At 42.6% G+C, this 17,917-nt stretch overlaps 2 protein-coding genes across 2 annotated transcripts in view; one reads left to right on the forward strand and one right to left on the reverse strand.

Moving 5' to 3' along the window:
- Nucleotides 1–722: 722 nt before the first annotated feature.
- On the reverse strand, nt 723–17,249 carry LOC134098400 (SH3 domain-binding glutamic acid-rich-like protein 2). The gene is made up of 4 exons (XM_062551430.1): nt 17,009–17,249; nt 8,131–8,316; nt 2,818–2,898; nt 723–1,511 (listed from the first exon to the last, which is right to left on the reverse strand). The coding sequence occupies exons 1-4, from the start codon at nt 17,051–17,053 to the stop codon at nt 1,497–1,499; spliced, it is 327 nt and encodes a 108-aa protein (XP_062407414.1). The 5' UTR covers nt 17,054–17,249; the 3' UTR covers nt 723–1,496.
- A 450-nt stretch (nt 17,250–17,699) lies between these two features.
- lca5 (lebercilin LCA5) overlaps nt 17,700–17,917 on the forward strand; it is a 37,442-nt gene continuing 37,224 nt past the window's right edge. The window contains exon 1 of the mRNA XM_062551041.1: nt 17,700–17,917. This exon is cut by the window's right edge and continues 121 nt beyond it. The gene's annotated coding sequence lies outside the window, so the exon portion shown is untranslated.

Here is a 17,917-nt window from a genome sequence, read left to right on the forward strand (position 1 = left end):
GAGAGAGAGAGAGATGACGAGGGAGAGTTCTGTATGTGTGTGTCAGTCAAGTGCAAACATGAATGAGGAGCTCATCCACCCATGATAATTTAATAAGAGAAAAACAGAGAGAGAGAGAGAAAGACCGAGAGGATCACAGAAGGATGGAAGGGGTGGAAGTAGCGATGAGATGAAAAGAATAGAAAAAGAGATGGAGGAGAGGAATGAATAGGGATAAAGGGTATGGGGACAGATGGAGGAGGGGGGGGTTAGGGAGGGCGAGAGACAAATAGGGGGGGGGGTGCAAAACGGGAGAGAGATGGGGAAATATAAATGAAAGCAGTGACTCTGTCTGTCTCACTAATCTGAGGTCAAAGAACATGTGACTCCTATTCCATCCAGGAAAAAACACCCATTTAATCCACATAAGGTAAATGAATGTGTGCGTGTGTGTGTGTCTGGGGGGGTTAGACAAAGCAGATGTCCAAATAATGAAACACTACCACAGACCAGTAGAAAGAGTTGCTACTTGCAACCCATTCATAAGTGGACAGTCATAAGCTCTTGTCCACTCGTTATACTGCTGAATGCAGGACAGACATCAGCAAGTGTGCATGTGTGTGTGTGTCACTATAGTGTTACATGCTACATGTGAATAACCACCTGAGAAAGAAAGAGAGAGGAGAGAGGGAAAAGGACTAACCACAAAGAAGAGAGTTAACATTTCCACACTAATGACAATCAAGCAAAGACATACAGACTGCAGACACACAGCACGAAAATGTGTGCAGGGATGTAGTTAAGACAAATATTTAAGATAGAGAAGAAGAGGCAGAAGGAAAGAAAGAGTAAAGATATAGAGATTCAAGACTGTCAATCATTTCTTTCACTTTTGACAAGGCCTTTCGGAGTAAAGCGAAGGGATAAAATATTCATCACTTTACAGTTCCTGGAACAGAGCGGCATATCTGACACTAACAGTAGAGAACAACACAACAAAACATGGAGGTCTTCATGCCTTACTCATTACTCTAGACTTTTCCTCACTCACTCACTCACTCACTCACTCACTCACTCACTCACTCACTCACACACGGACATGCACACACACACACACACACACACACACAATCACACACAATCCCCTCTCTGAAGCCACATTATAGTCTAGTATTTAAGCATAGATAATATCAGCTACATCCCACCGGTCACAAGTATAAGTCATACAAAAGAGAAAAAAAATAAGTGTCTATTGTTCATGGCCAAACTCCTCTGTTGCCGCAGTTTTCTGTGTGTGTGTGTGTGAGTGTGTGTGTGCGTGTGTGTGTGTGTCTGTGTGTGTGTCTGTGCGTAAACATGCATGTGTGTGTGTGTGTGTGTGTGTGTGTGTACAGTATGTTTCTGCGTGTGTGGACAGCATCATCATTTGGCAAGGCTTCAGTGTGGTCTGGGTGAGATCCCCCGAAACAGGAAGTGATGCGGCACAATTCTATCCACACACTCTTCCATGGCAACGCTTACGATTCGGATTCCTGTAGAACAAAAAAACAAACAAAAGGTGGATAAGTGAAGTGAAACTCAACCACACAACCGCACAGACAGACAGTCTTGTAGACGCCGAATCACAAGATAAACAAACAACACGCAGTGTATGTTTGCTATACTGTCTCCTTCAACTCCTTTAATAACTTAAAGCAACGATATGCACTATTATATTAAGGCACAGTTGAAATAAATTCAACAACATTCTCAAACAAACTTGCAACAAAATGCTTTACTGTGTTTTAGGTGTAGATACTTGCAACAAGGAATACATTGAATGATATGAATGAAGATTTTTATTTGTGTAGTCAATCACTATCACATAAAGACGACTGACCAAATTTTTGTTTGGGGAGTCTTTCATGACAAATGCCAAGGAGACAAATGTGAAATCACTTACATGAGCCTGAAACCTACTTCCACTTGTCTTTTCTAAATGGTTCTGCTAATTCACTTCCCCATCATCTCCCTTATGCATGTGTGTCTCAAGAACAGGGGCACTTGGGCAAGATCAAATTAACTGGTTAATTCTTCCTGCCAACGGAGACATCGGAAAACAAATTGTCACGGTCACAGTCGACAATCGTCTTTCACCGTCTCCTCAGATACCACTGGTCATGGTAGAATCCCCGGTCTGATTGCCCACTGAGGACGCTGCTCATGAGGGAATGAAATGTCCCAAATGAGTATTGATCGGGAGCTAGACGACAGAGAGGCAGAGACGCGGTCGCCCAGAGACACGGCAATCAGATTAGATCAGGCTCTCACTTCACAGAGCTCTGCCCCTGCAGTCTCACATCATTAAAGGGGATGCAGATTCACTCCCACAGAAGAGAGGGAAAGAGAAGAAGAGAAAATGAAAAAAAGAAGAAGAAAAAGTGGGCCTGGCAATCGGAAGAGTGTGTTACATTTGGAGATCCATCGGAAGAAGAAGAAGAAGAAGAAGAAAGAAAGAAAGAAAGAAAGAAGAGCTGCTGAATGAGTGGGTTGATTCTAGACATCGGTGGGAGTTGTACTGGGTGGAGATGGGGTGCTGGTGGTGGGGTAATTGAACGGTCTGGAGTGGGCAGATGGAGACAGTTTGGCCCCAAAATGGCTGATTGTGTGTGTAATAGAGTTGCAGCAGTTTTTATCAGACAGTAGATAACACTCAAAGAAATGGGATGAGCAAGTGTGAGGTGTGTGTGATGATGATCAAACACACACACACACACACACACACACACACACACAGAGAGAGAGAGAGAGAGAGACACACACACACACACACAGAGAGACACACACACAATGCAGTACCTTCACTGAGGGGTGGGAGTTGAGTCCCAGGAATGAAAACACAGTGTTATTCTCCTTCGACTGGAAGAAATCCTCATGATCCTGTCAAAAGAGATATACCGTTTGTAATCAGACCACAAGGCTGTATAGCAACAGAGCAATAAACACAAAACAAAAACATATAGCACTTTATTTGGATTCACCCAAATACCAGTGGATTACTAATCCGTCATCCCTCTCTCTACCTACTGGTTTTTCATCCCTGTTCAGCTTTGGGAAGGTAACATGGGACTGCTGATTAAAATGAGGATGACTGGACAAGTGCAGTACCACTGATGTCAGTCATCTACTGTGTCCTGTATAAACACCATATACTGTGCAAAATAAACACACACACACACACACACACACACCTCTATACATACACACACACACACACACACACACACACACACACACACACACACACACAATCAAAAACACAAACATGCACACACTTACGTGCACACACATGCCCCATTCCGTTCAGATGAATAAACACTGCTAGATCTATCTCTACTAGAGGTAACCACATACTATAACCCCACATACAATTCAGTCTTAAGGAGCATTCACACCAAGAACGATAACTCTAAACATAACGATAAAAGCGTCTACAATGACAAACAATAAGCAAAGTCTCTCCTTATGTTAATGAACGTGATGGCTAAAATGTGAGGGATTCTGATTGCTGTTAGCTTTTTATCATTCTCAAAATCGCTCTGAAAGTGATCTCCAACGATATCGTTCTTCATGTTGTTATCGCTATAGTTTATGTGTGAACATCGTCATTCATATAGTTATCGTTCTTGGTGTGAACGGCCCTTTACTCTTTACAAATAACCTATACATCTATGGCCTTTGCATTAAACAATGCAGCAATACACATTTTATGTTTGATAGACAATTAGGATCAGCATCTGACTGATCCACTGACTCTGCTTCGCTGTGACTGGCTCCTGCTGAGTGGGCGTGACCAAAGGATATAGATTATGCCATTTCTATTGGTGGAGGAAGGGGAGAGGTAGGGTTGGTGTGTGTAATCTCTTTAAGAGATTGACAGGATTTGGGGCGGGATTACGGCAGGGCATGCACACTCAGCGAGACGCATGCGGTCCAATGCAGGCTGTGCCCATTCACAAACCATCAGGGGTACGCTAACGGGAATCACACACACACACACACACACACACACACACACACACACACACACACACACACACACACACACACACACACACACACACACACACACACACACACACACACACACACACACACACACACACACACACACACACACACACACACACACACACACACACACCTGGATGCACCTCTATAACCACATATTCTTACTACAAGGTGAAGTCTAAAACAACACAGGTTTTTCAATGGGTACCAGTGGACATGAGACAGATCAGTGGAGAATCGGATGACCCTCAACAGTGTGTGTGCCGGCACTAAACACAGCTGAGAGGCTGACAAAATATTTAAACAGTGACAAACAGATTGCATAACAAAAGTAATCATGCTAAAAGCATTTGCAAACAATCCAAAGTGTAGGACAACTTCATCTAATCAACATGGTTTAAGAAGGGGAGCAAACAAACCCATGGATGGCCTTTATTTATACTAAAATACGTCATTTCACATTTTTGTTTTATTTGGTCAATTGTCCAACAATTTGACAGGAAACAAGCAACTCATTGTACAAAGGCATTGACTCAAATGATGGATAGAACATAGACTCAGTGAGTCACAGGTCTGGTTCATGGTCTATGCAAGCAACATGTGTGCAGTTGACAACGCAAAAGCTCACACACATTTTGAAGTTCTTCCTTATACTGTACAGTGCCTATAGAAAGTCATCATACCCTTTTGAAATAGTTACTTTTTTTGTCTTACAGCCTGAAATCAAAACCCATTTAGAAAAAAATCTTTTCCAGTTTTATTAACAAATTTAGCTGTACAACATCAAAATAATGAAAAAAAAGTAAACAGTTCTGAAAATTAATAAAAAATTAAAAACTAGAATAACAGGGTTGGAAAAGTCATCATACCCCTGACTTAATACTTTGTAAAGCTTCCTTTTGCTTTCATTACAGCCATCAATCTGTTTGGATATGTCTCTATTATAGCTTTGCACACCTAGATAGGGGAATATTTGCCCAATTTTCCGTACAGAAATGTTAAAATTTAGTAAAATTCTGTAGGGAATGGCGATGGACTGCTCTCTTCAAGTCAATCCACATATTTTCTATAGGATTTAAGTCAGGGCTCTGACTTTGCCACTCAAGGATATTCACCATCCTATCCTTAAGCCACTGCTTTGTTCTTTTGGCAGTATGTTTAGGATTATTGTCGTGTTGGAAGGCGAATGACCTCCCCATCCTCAGCTGTCTAGGAGAGGGACGCAGGTTTTCCTTAAGAATGTGGGTGTACTTGGGAGCATCCATTTTCCCTTCTATCCTGACCAATTGCCCAGTTCCCGCTGAAAAGAAACATCCCCACAACATAATGTTGCCCCCACCATGCTTCACACTAGGTATGGTGTGTTTTGGGTGGTGTACTGTGTTGGTTTTCGCCAAACATTGCGCTTGGAGTTCAGTGCAAAAACACATCTGGGATATTCTGCTACCATGTGGAAAAAGCTTATATGGTCAGATGAGACTAAGATCGAACTTTTTGGAGACTAAGATTGAAGTTTTTGGACTGAGCTCCAGGCGCTAACCAAACACAGTATACACACCCAAACACACCCAAAACACACCATACCTACTTTGAAGCATGGTGGGGGCAACATTATGTTTTGGGGATGTTTCTCTTCAGCGGGGACTGGGCAATTGGTCAGGATAGAAGGGAAAATGGATGCTGCCAAGTACACCAAAATTCTTGAGGAAAACCTGCGTCCCTCTCCTAAACAGCTGAGGATGGGGAGGTCATTTGCCTTCCAACACGACAAAAATCCTAAACATACTGCCAAAAGAACAAAGCAGTGGCTTAAGGATAGGATGGTGAATATCCTTGAGTGGCAAAGTCAGAGCCCTGACTTAAATCCTATAGAAAATATGTGGATTGACTTGAAGAGAGCAGTCCATCGCCATTCCCTACAGAATTTGACTAAATTTTAACAATTCTGCACGGAAAATTGGGCAAATATTCCCCTATCTAGATGTGCAAAGCTATAATAGAGACATATCCAAACAATTTGATGGCTGTAATGAAAGCAAAAGGAAGCTTGACAAAGTATTAAGTCAGGGGTATGATGACTTTTCCAACCCTGCTATTCTAGTTTTTAATTTTTTATTAATTTTCAGAACTGTTTACTTTTTTTTCATTATTTTGATGTTGTACAGCTACATTTGTAAATAAAACTGGAAAAGATTTTTTTTTTAAATGGGTTTTGATTTCAGGCTGTAAGACAAAAAAAGTAACTATTTCAAAAGGGTATGATAACTTTCTATAGGCACTGTATATGCAGGCTACGGGGACGATGCATCCCCATTGTAAACACATGACGTGGCACTCGTGCTTACGTCACGTTGGGAAAAACTGGACAACACATTTGACTACACAAGTATGCAGCAAACCCTTCTCGCGTAGCTGAGTGTGTTTGCGTTTACCTAGCTGTGAATCAGGCCTAAATATGCCGCCCAGCTTACTAAGGAACCAGCCAACATCAGGACAATGATCAAATGACAAAATGTTAAAAATGTTCCTTGAAAATGTGGTGAATGGTGGGTGCCAATTTTTTTTTTTATTAGGGCTGGGACTCGATTAAAAAAATTAATCTAATTAATTAGAGGCTTTGTAATTAATTAATCGAAATTAATCGCATTTTAATTGTATATAAATATATGACCTGAGAACAGTGAGAAGTATTTTTTTTCACATGGATTTTTAGTATAGCCTACTATTGGATAATGACTGAATACATAGGCCTACGCTTAAGCAACAAAAATATTGTTTATTAATAAGTCCAACAGACCAGTGCAATTTTTGCCATAAAGTGTAGCAATACCATAAACTATAATACTGTGATATCCTGTTAATTGTGTCACCTGTTACCTTGAGTTGAGTTCATGAAATTGTTGTGTCCCTTTAAGAGGAACTGGGGGGCGGAGTTTACGTGTGTGCGTGTGTGCTTGTATGCGGTTCTGAGTGTGAAGTTTCTTTTAGGTCTATGAAAGTTGGACATGGAATTAGGTGCGGTGGATTACTGTTATAAGCGTGAGTTGTGGCTGTAACAGCAACTCGGTTGCTATTTGTTTAATAAATAAAGCTCAGAGGTTTCCCTCAAGGGTTTGGTGTATCACAATACTTTGTCCACGCTAGCAGCTAGCTGCTTTATGTTTTGCACTGAGGTGATACCTGCGGTGATACGTCCTTGTTGCATACTTGCACACAACCATGCTCTTATCTACGCTTCCATCCGTTCGTTTTTTGTAACAACATTTCCCATCCACGGGGCCAACCAACGCGGTCACATCAGCTTCTTTGTTCATGTTCACTGTGCCACTGTGGTTTGTTTTGTCTGAACCGAACTCATGCGCGTTACTTGGTGCTCCAGTATAATCGGTCCGTCTGAAACTCATCCAGTGAGAAACGTTCCGCGGTGCAAAAATAAATAGGCATACGATTAAAATGCGTCAATTTTTTTAACGCATTAATGTTTGTGTAATTAATTAATCGTAATTAACGCGCTAAAGTCCCGGCCCTATTTTTTATGTTAATAAAAAAAATATATATATATATATATATATTATTATTATTTTTCACCTGCACAACTGCACAGTTTGTGTAGGCTACATAGAAATTAATTAACAGAATACACATGAATTCATTAATAGATTGCACCACATGAAACCACTGTTACTAAAAACATATCATCATCAACACCTTACAGTACCATCCACTAGTATTCAAATCTACACCTACTACACCCACAGACAAATGTATGAGCAGTCTTTGAAAGAGCTGCACATTTCTAAACAAGAGAGGCCCTGTTATGCCTTCACACGGAAGAGAGGTATGCATTTTTTTCCCTCAGAAAAAAAGCAAATGCTTCATACTCTATCCCTGAATATGTAAATATGTGACCCAGAGGCTTAGAGGAAGGGTTCAGTGTTGCGCCTGCAAATGTTCCCTCTGGTACAGGACCCTTAAATATCAGACAAATCTGGAAGATTGTTTTTGCCAGGACAGGGGCCCCTGTTTGAACACGTGTGTGTGTGTGTGTGTGTGTGTGTGTGTGTGTGTGTGTGTGTGTGTTATACACTGTATAAAACTCACCCCACAGTACTCCTGTCCGTTAAAGATCTGCGGGGGCAGTGGGTTGCCCTTCTCAGGGTGCTTTTCCTGCGGAATGTTCCGGTACATCCACTGCCTCTCGTCCTCCAGCATGGTGATGTCTATTTCCTCAAACGAGATCCGGTTCGCCTCCAGGAAGCCCACGATCGCCTGCTGCCTCTTCTTCACCTACAGACAGGAGACGGAGAGAAAGGGGGATATTTGATCAAGTCAGACCTTTTAAGATAATTGAAAGTGTATATTTGGCTTGCAATGGACGACTTTACCGTAAAACTGCACCACAGTGCAGCAGAAGAACTTTCTATAAAAACACACTCAATGCCTGGCTGAAGTGTATTCACAGCAAAAACAGAAGTTAGTAAACGGCACGCATCTTTAGATAATTATATTATAATATACTAAGATATTATAATATTATTGTTTAATGTGTGCCACTATTTTTCTGCATAGAGTTTGCACTGAAGATGAAAAGATACTGGAAATGAATATTAACCCTCATATTTTTTGGCTTATGAACTTCATCATGATGTGTGATGAATGTTATTTATGTGTAATTGTCCATGAATACAGCCTTGATAAAAGAGATTTGAAATGGTAATTCACCCTCCTTTTATACCTAGTGCATCTAAATCTTCAGACATCGTGAAATTGTAAATATCGTCCATATCATATGGCTGTCCATGTAGCTTCCCAAGTGGCCCTTAAAAAGATTTCTCCCTGTCCAATTTTAAATGACGAGAAGGTGCAAAGAGAAAACTTTCAGAACAGGGAGTGTGTGGAATTCAGACTGCAAGCGTTTGTGTGTGTCTGCACACATGTGTGAAGTCATGTCTGAAGACTAAGAGCTGCTACTGGAAGACTCCCTTGCCCTTGCCGAGCCTATAGGGCAGATGTGATTTGGGAGACCAGCGGGGTGTCCTACGAAGCTCGATTAGTGGCTTAGCGAGGTATATGTTGCGCTCAAAGCCAGGGTATGCCGTCATACGAAAGTAGATCTGTTTTGGCGTCGCTGTATCACCATGGCGTCTTATGCTGCAACCAAACCTGGTCGGGAGTCGCCTGGCTAGCGCCTACCACTTCTCAAATGAGACATGGTCTGGCAACCAGACGTTCATTTTCTCGCATTTGAAAAAAAACGAGAGAGAACGCGCACAGATCTGAGCTGAAAGCCGAGTTTGACAAATGTATCACATGACTGCTATCTTAGGATCACTTAACTTAATACCCTAGTTAAGGCTTTATGTTAGGATACCCCACAAGAGCTTGTAGCTGATATCAGAATAAATGCTCAAAGGGCTTGCCATAAGTAGCAACCTGCTACTTCAACCCTCTCAGACAAGGCATTTTTTTCATTTGTTTTGGTCATGTCAACATTCCTGATTTGTAATGTTCCAGGTTGAAATGGACAAACTGAAAATTAATTTTATGCATATGTCAGAAACAAAAGACAGGAAAAGATACTCTTGATCAGGGGAGGAAACTACAACCACAACAACAACAAAAACAACAGCAACAACAACAACAGGAACAACAACAACAACAACAACAATTCATCCTTCCTCCCAAATCTCTCTCTCTCTCTCTAGGACACAGACGGTCACAATCAGTCCCTCAGTTTAGCATGTCTGTAATCATACATGGCTGTTTGTGTGTGTGTGTGTGTGTGTGTGTGTGTGTGTGTGTGTGTGTTTAACCTGCAGATGTAGACATGTTGGCACACAGGAGATCGATGCAGATTTAAGAGCAGGAGATTTGACAACAACTGTCCTTTTCTCTCCCTTAACATTTACGGGTGTGTGCACTTCTGTCTGTGCTGTGTGTATGGCAGTGTCTACTCACTCTCTCTCTCTCTCTCTCTCTCTGCAGGACTACTGTATGTGCATACAGTATGAGTGTCAATGAAGGTCAATGATGATCAGCACTAGTACCCCCTCCTTATTCACTAACAGCACACACATATCACACAAGCAGTTTCACATTGCACACACTAACACAAGCAAACACTTTTACTCATGCACAAACTAACACAGCACAAACATATAACACACGCAGTTTCAAATTACACAGACACTAACACCCAGCACGCACATTCACTCACACACGCCCAGCACACAGACACACGCACACACACTCATGTCATTAAGTAGGTTTTAAACTGCATCTTTGGTGGCACGAGATACTTTCAGAATAATCCTTAATGTGTGCATGAGTGTGTGTGCGTGTGTGTGTAAGTGTTGGCCTTTATACATTTGTGTCTGTGTGCATGGGAGTGTGTGTATCTCCGTGCATGCATATGTGCATGTGTGTAGGTGGAGGGTCAGGGTTATGTTACAACATTGATTTCTGTCAGGCACAGACTAGGACGAGATATTTACCCTTGGCAACTCTTGGCAACTGAGAGCTTCGCAATTCTCTTCACAGGTCAGTACACCAGCACTGCCAGTAGACCAGTACTGTAAGTCTGTATTAGTTTAGTACAGTGTTTCCCAACCTTTTTTCCTTGAAGGCCCCCTTGCCTGTGTCTAAGCCAAGCCAGGGCCCCCTCCCCGAATCAATCGGGGTCCAGGGATGAATTACCAATGCCTAGCCTAGCGGTGCGGACTCCTTGCAATCCCTGGCGGCCCCCAGGTTGGAAACCACTGGTTTAGTAGACCAGTTATGTCAATCTAGTTCACTGTTCGGTAATGTCAATCTGAGTTGGCTAAGTCATTGTCGTTTAAGTTAAAAACAACAGCTTCCTAAAGCTGCTGTGGTGTTTGTTCAACATACAGTATGAGCTCAGCTGTGGTACTTTTAGTACATTCTACAGTTGTGGTGTATTCCGAGTACTCTTGACTGTATAGATGGCCAGTGTAGCTCCATTCAGTTATGTTCAATATGCCATCATATTGTCAAATTTGGAGCAGTGCTGACATATTCAATACATAGTTATTGACTCATACATGCAGAGATAATTCAGCATCCTAGTAATATTGTAGGATCTGAAATTCCAGCTTTGAGGATGGGCTTAGCGGAGGTAGTGTGTGTGTGTGTGTGTGTGTGTGTGTGTGTGTGTGTGTGTGTGTGTGTGTGTGTGTGTGTGTGTGTGTGTGTGGTCGGCAGGCTGGCACAGCACAGAGCAGGCTGGCAGAATGAGTGACCACTGCCTGCCAGACAGAAGCTGTTAGTATTGATTCAAGTCTCAGGGACTCAGGCAGAACATCTGGCACTGGTATAATCTGACTGTGTGTTTATGTGACCGGGAACAGAGAAAGAGAGAGGGAGAGGGAGAGAGAGAGAGGGGGAAAGAAAAAGAGAGACTTCTTACAAACATTTTAATATAGATGAATAGAAACATTCCATATCAGTGATGCTTCCACAGATTAAGGCTTACAACCATCAGCAAAGCTTTCTAAACATATTATATTTTCTCAATGTGTGTGTGTGTGTGTGTGTGTGTGTGTGTGTGTGAGAGAGAGAGAGAGAGAGAGTTTGTGTGTGTTGTATCATGTGTGTGTGTGTGTGTGTGTGTGTGTGTGTGTGTGTGTGTGTGTGTGTGTGTGTGTGTGTGTGTGTGTGTGTGTGTGTGTATGTGTGTGTGTGAGTGAGAGAGAGAGAGAAAGAGAGAGAGAAAATTACAGCAAGTGCCAGTGATTTATCTACCCACACAAATATGAATGTTAGCTCAAGCAATTTATGGTAACCTATTAGGCTAATAAATCTGACTACAAATGACCTGTGCCTTGGAGTGTGTGATATATGTGTGTGGGGGGCATTGGACTAAGTGTGCAAGATTAACACTGAATGCTGTGTGTGTGTGTGTGTGTGTGTGTGTGTGTGTGTGTGTGTGTGTGTGTGTGTGTTTGTCACTGACAACAAGGGAAAGGGAAAGAGACGAGAGGAAGCACTCCTGGGTCTCCCTTTAGATACAGCATACACGCACACACACACACACACACACACACACACACACACACACACACACACACACACACACACACACACACACACACACACACACACACACACACACACACACACACACACACACACACACACACACACACACACACACACACACACACACACACACACACACACACACACACACACACACACACACACACACACAAACTGTAATTGCTGAGGATGCAAAATTGTGTTGCTGGGCTCCGGCTGTCATGCTGTTCAGCTGGATTCAGTCACCATGATTAAAACAAACAAACACACAAACTCTCTCTCACACACACACACAGAGAGAGAGAAAGAGAAAGAGAGAGGGACAGAGAGTCATCATCACTGAACCAAGCAAAGGTTTCGTTCCACTGAAAGATGAATACAGGGAGAGAAAAGGACACTGAGAAAGAGAGGGAGAGTGTGTGAGTGAGTGAGTGAGAGCTTGACCACTTTGACTCTAGTCTAGACTCTGATTGTATAACCTTGGAGAATTATGCAAGAGCACACACACACACACACACACACACACACACACACACACACACACACACACACACACACACACACACACACACACACACACACACACACACACACACACACACACACACACACACACACACACACACACACACACACACACACACACACACACACACACACACACACGTGTGACTGAGGGGTGTCTCCAGCAGGTCCCTCTGTATCTGAGTCTTCCTCCAAGATGGCCTTGTTTCACCCCCTGTACTTTTAACCGGCCTCACTAACAAATTAACAAGGTGGGAACAGCCATGAAGTTTAAGACACACAAGGGCAAACTTTTGTGTCTGACCCTCACTTATCTCTCTCTCACACACACACACACACACACACACACACATACACACACTTAAACTCTCTCCCACACACACACAGGGCCTAAAAACAGGTCAGTAGCTTTTCTTGTATACAACATTAAACCAGTCATCCATTAAACATTAACTTGTGTCTGTAGTATCTCCCCGTACTTTCCAGAGATAGAGCACAAACCAAATTATTCGCCAACGCACACGCGCACACACACACACACACACACACACACACAAGCGACTGACCTGTACTGCAAAGGGTGCGGCTGGTCTCACAATGCTGCCATTGTCTGAAAGTGTGTGTTATCTCCAAAGACAAAAGCACGGGGAGCACTTAGGCTAACACTCAGCCGGAGTTGCTCTGCATGGAGGCGAGTCCTTTCTGGGCACAGGAGATGAGGGGCGATGGGGTGTGTGCGCGCTTGTCTCCAGACAGACAATGAGCATGATTTATATTAACCCAGATATGTGCCATTACAATGCATCATCATCTTTGGGAAAATCTAGTGAGGCAATTTGCAATAAATGGGGTCATTGTCTTAGTGGTTGTTCTTTGCTGTGTATGGCCATTGTGGTTTACAGGATAAATGGTGATGACCTTTGGGAAATTGGATGAAACAACTCGTGACAGATGAGGTCTTTGCGTTTTGTTTCATTAGGACCTGAGCATGGGAGTGTGTGGCCTGCCCCAAAACCTGCTAAGTGCTATTGTTTCTGTGAGGATTCTTTTTAGGGCCCAAACACCGGAAGTGCGAAGTCTTACAGGGGAGCTACACCAGGCGCGTAACTGAAGCGCTCCGTTCGTGACGCGTAAAATCCATTTTAGAAGACTGGTCTATTTTTTTTTCTCGAATGTACGCGCCACTGTCACGTCTGGTGTAGCTACTTCCATTGATTATAGTGGCTATTTAACTGCTGCAGCATGTGCGTCGTGAACGGAACGCTTCAGTTACGCACCTGGTGTAGCTCTGCCAGAGAGGGTTAAAGTGGAGCTAGTAATGAAGGATCTTTGGCTCCGCTGTTACTGTTTCTGTGAGGATTCTTTCATCATTATTATTGCATCATAATTACTCCTAGCATCATTCTGTTAACAAGAGTCCCATGGATAGAGACCTTGAGTGGTTTAGGGTATAAGAGGGATGTGTGAGTTGGTTCAAAAATGTTGTGTATGTGCATTTCTGATCTTTTTGATAATTCGTACCAACTGGAGAGCTCATCAGCTGAATCTGCATGTCATCTGTGTGTTTCTGAGTCTTTTCCTTAAAAGGATTTCATGTCCGTGTCACATCTAGGCCACCTGCAGCTCAACAGATGTTTTTTTTTTTTATTATCTCCAATTCATGCAGTTTAATTAATTCCTGGAAGTGAAGATTAACAAGATTTAAAAACACACGGCCCACACAGTGCATATGCCCATGGTGTGAGTGTGATTTTCTGAGTGTGTGTGTGTGTGTGTGTGTGTTTGCTGCTGGACACGGAGGGCATCTGGACAGATGTTCTCCTGGCATTACCCAGGCAGCATCGAACGTGCCCCTTCACTGTCTTAACAGCAAGACTGAGGCGGTATGGCTGGATAGCCTAGATAGGGATAGACAGACGGGCATGTGCAAAGACGGATAGATAGATAGATAGATAGATAGATAGATAGATAGATAGATAGATAGATAGATAGATAGATAGATAGATAGATAGATAGATAGATAGATAGATAGATAGATAGATAGATAGATAGATAGTCTTACAGACAGTCAGACAGACCGAATCATAAGAACTATCCATATTGGCATCATCAATGGTATGTAGGGTTACACGGATAGGTGATGTGTGCTGTGGTGGAATAGATAGATAGATAGATAGATAGATAGATAGATAGATAGATAGATAGATAGACAGAGATAGTTAGATGTGTGCAAGAGAGACAGAGAAAGTAAGAAAAGAAGACAGGGACAGTGAATGTGAGAGAGACATTGACATTATGCACAACAGAGAGGTGAGTATCCATGAGATGAGGGTTTTTAAAAAAAAAAAAAAAAAAAGATCAAAGTGAGAGATTATCAAACCACTGGAATTGTGGGTAATTCTCACCTCATCTGAAATGACCATAATCCTCTCGATAATCTCAGTGCTGCTCATTTCATGGTGTATGTATGGTTGTGTGTGTGTGTGTGTGTGTGTGTGTGTGTGTGTGTGTGCGTTGCTCATTTCTAGGATTGGAATCAGCTGTCTGTGTGACAGAACAGCTGTGTGACTAAGAACACTCCCATCTGTCTACATCTGTGTAATTAGTAGAGAGGTGGTGGTGGTGGTGGTGGTGTGTGTGTGTGTGTGTGTGTGTGTGTGTGTGTGTGTGGTTGGGGGGGGGGGGGGGGCTGTTCTGCTTCAACCACATAGATAGATAGAGATAGATAGATAGATAGATATGCTTTATTGCCACACAACAATGTGGATGATTATTGTTTACAGAAAGTAGACCTGAGACCAATCAGGGAGAGAAGAAAGAAAACCTAATCAGAGTAAAAAATAATGTTGAATAAATAAATAGTTCAGATCAGTTCTGTGTTCAGGTGTCTGAAACATTGAAGTATCTATCACATCCGAATGGAGTCTTCCAGAGGTTGTGATGCGTCACAGTTGATGTCAGTTGCATCCCTATAAAGTAGTGATGCTTGGAAAGCTACAGTTTGCCTATGTCTGTGTGTGTGTGTGTGTGTGTGTGTGTGTGTGTGTGTGTGTGTGTGCGCGTGCGAAACTACAGCATACTGGGATCAACTCTAAAAATAACTCTTTCTGTAAACAAGAATGAATTTAGTTTGAAAATGGAGATGTGGGAAATCTCAGCCTTACTTGGCCAAGCCATTACCTAAGGCGCTCATTATTCCTCCACTGCAAGCGCGACGCAGTGTTACCATCACGACCAAACACGGTCTGAAGTACTGTACACCGTGCCCCTCCTTACAGAACACACACACACACACACACACACACACACACACACACACACACACACACACACGCACCTTCCCAATACACAATACTCAACGCTAAGTATAACTAGTGCACAGCGCATTTGGCTTAATCACTGACATGTCTCTGATCGAAACGGCATTAAAGTAGATGTGTCAGAAACATGACATGCGCCACATTAGGACATGTTTACTCTGTCTCTGTCGTGCATGTGCTGACGCCCTGACATTATCTACCTTCATCACACTTGCTGCGCATGTCTTTACTCCATCTCATTACACTTTGTCAGATTGGAGTATTAGACCCCATTCATCCAACTCGTTCTTTTTAACACCCATTTGCTCAAGCATGATTGCTGTTCCTCAATTCGGCATTGTTTTAAATAAACGCGTGTGACAGAATGAATATAACCGCTGTGTGTCCTATACGTCAGGAAGCAAACTACATCTGACATGCACTTTGAACCATTATGCTTTTTACTGCCGAGAATCACAATAAAGATAGCGTTGACACAGTTATGAACGTTCTAGAGACGTCAGAGGTCTGTAGGATGTCTGGAAGTGTAAGGGAATTCTCATTACGCGTGATTGGTAAACAATATTCCGATGAGACAAGGCTGCATACACACTCTGAGCATGATGCCACGCAATAATTTGTATTGTGTCTACAAGTGTAAAACAAATGTTTTAAAAGGCAAAATCCGACTAAAATGTGGATGTGCATGTGCGTATGAGTGTCACCCGCACGAATGCTTTCAGTTCAAAATAAGTAGCCTAATTCGTAAGCAAGATCAGGAGACCTCAAATATAACGCAGAAACATCTTAGTATGATTTGAGTATCGCGTCTATCCTTCTCTTTTAAAGTTGACATAAGCCTGACAGGTACATGTAAAATATTTCTGATATGGAAACACGACTCGGCACAAGCTGCCCATTTCCACGCAGGGAAGTTACATAAACAACTGTTCCCCTGTTCCCATGGTCAGCAGTCGTGAGAGGATACAGTGCAGCCTTCATGACCAAGCAAGCTTGGATTTTCACTCTCCCTTTCAGTGGATGCTACTCAGAAATTACTACTCCCCAAAATCTGGATCAGTTCCCCTTCTACTCACCGCGATGGACCCGGAGGAAGAGGCGATGTATACCCTGATTACCATCCTACTAATCCCCGTAAGCAACTGGCCCGTCGGTTCGTCACAGTTAGCCTACTCTTTTGATTTATCTTTCTCTTGCAGTAGGCTACTTTGACAGAGCCAGGAGATTGTCGTCGACCTCCCCCGCCAAGGAGTGTTTGAAAATTACACGGAGGCGAGTCCTCGGTATTTATACTGCCATAATAACTGTGATCACCTCTATCTCTAGGCATTACTCCCCCAACAGGCGCTCATTGGAGTTTACACCGTTTATCCCTGGACCAATTTATGCCAATGCATCATGGGAAATGAAGTTCCTTGTTTTTCTTTAAACAAAAAACATACAGTTTAATATCCTTACCTTATCCTTACTTTGACTTAGCTTACATAAACGAAAACATGCATTATATCTTGTTAATACACAGGCTAATCCATGTATGCTATTGATAATAGAAATAACATCATACCAGAGAACTTTCATCGTGAATAACATATCTGAATACTTTCAATGCAAATTCTATTTGAACAATCACGGGCAAATCTGTGTTCTCGTCACAAATGTATCCAAACATTTCCCAATCATCAGAATGGAAGATAGAATGTAGCCATAATGTATCGAACAGGCGGAACTTTACGCAACAAGTGGTTGAGTTCGTGTTGCCATGGCGAAGCGTCTGTGACAGTCAGAGCAACCGAGGCGTGGATTCGATCTGCCTGTAAGAATGATTTCGGCGAGCTGAAGTTCGGCGCCTGCTGTCCCGTTGCAGCCACCCCACCTAAATTGTGGTCGTGTGCGTCGTCGAATTAAAGGGTTGCGAAATTAGTTACCCACCCTTAAGAAAGTTCCACGGCCATTTTCTACATGGGAAGACAACAATGTTGCTAGCA

The sequence above is a fragment of the Sardina pilchardus genome, chromosome 12 (genome assembly GCF_963854185.1).
Source record: "Sardina pilchardus chromosome 12, fSarPil1.1, whole genome shotgun sequence".
NCBI classification, from domain to species: Eukaryota; Metazoa; Chordata; class Actinopteri; order Clupeiformes; family Clupeidae; genus Sardina; species Sardina pilchardus.

Excerpts from the sequence above, each read along its gene's own strand:
- LOC134098400 (XM_062551430.1), bottom strand. The coding sequence starts at position 17,053 with ATGGTAATCAGGGTATACATCGCCTCTTCCTCCGGGTCCATCGCG. Across the intron at positions 8,317-17,008 it reads CTTCCTCCGGGTCCATCGCG|GTGAAGAAGAGGCAGCAGGC; the intron begins GTGAGTAGAAGG and ends TCCTGTCTGTAG. Across the intron at positions 2,899-8,130 it reads ACGGACAGGAGTACTGTGGG|GATCATGAGGATTTCTTCCA; the intron begins GTGAGTTTTATA and ends CTCTTTTGACAG.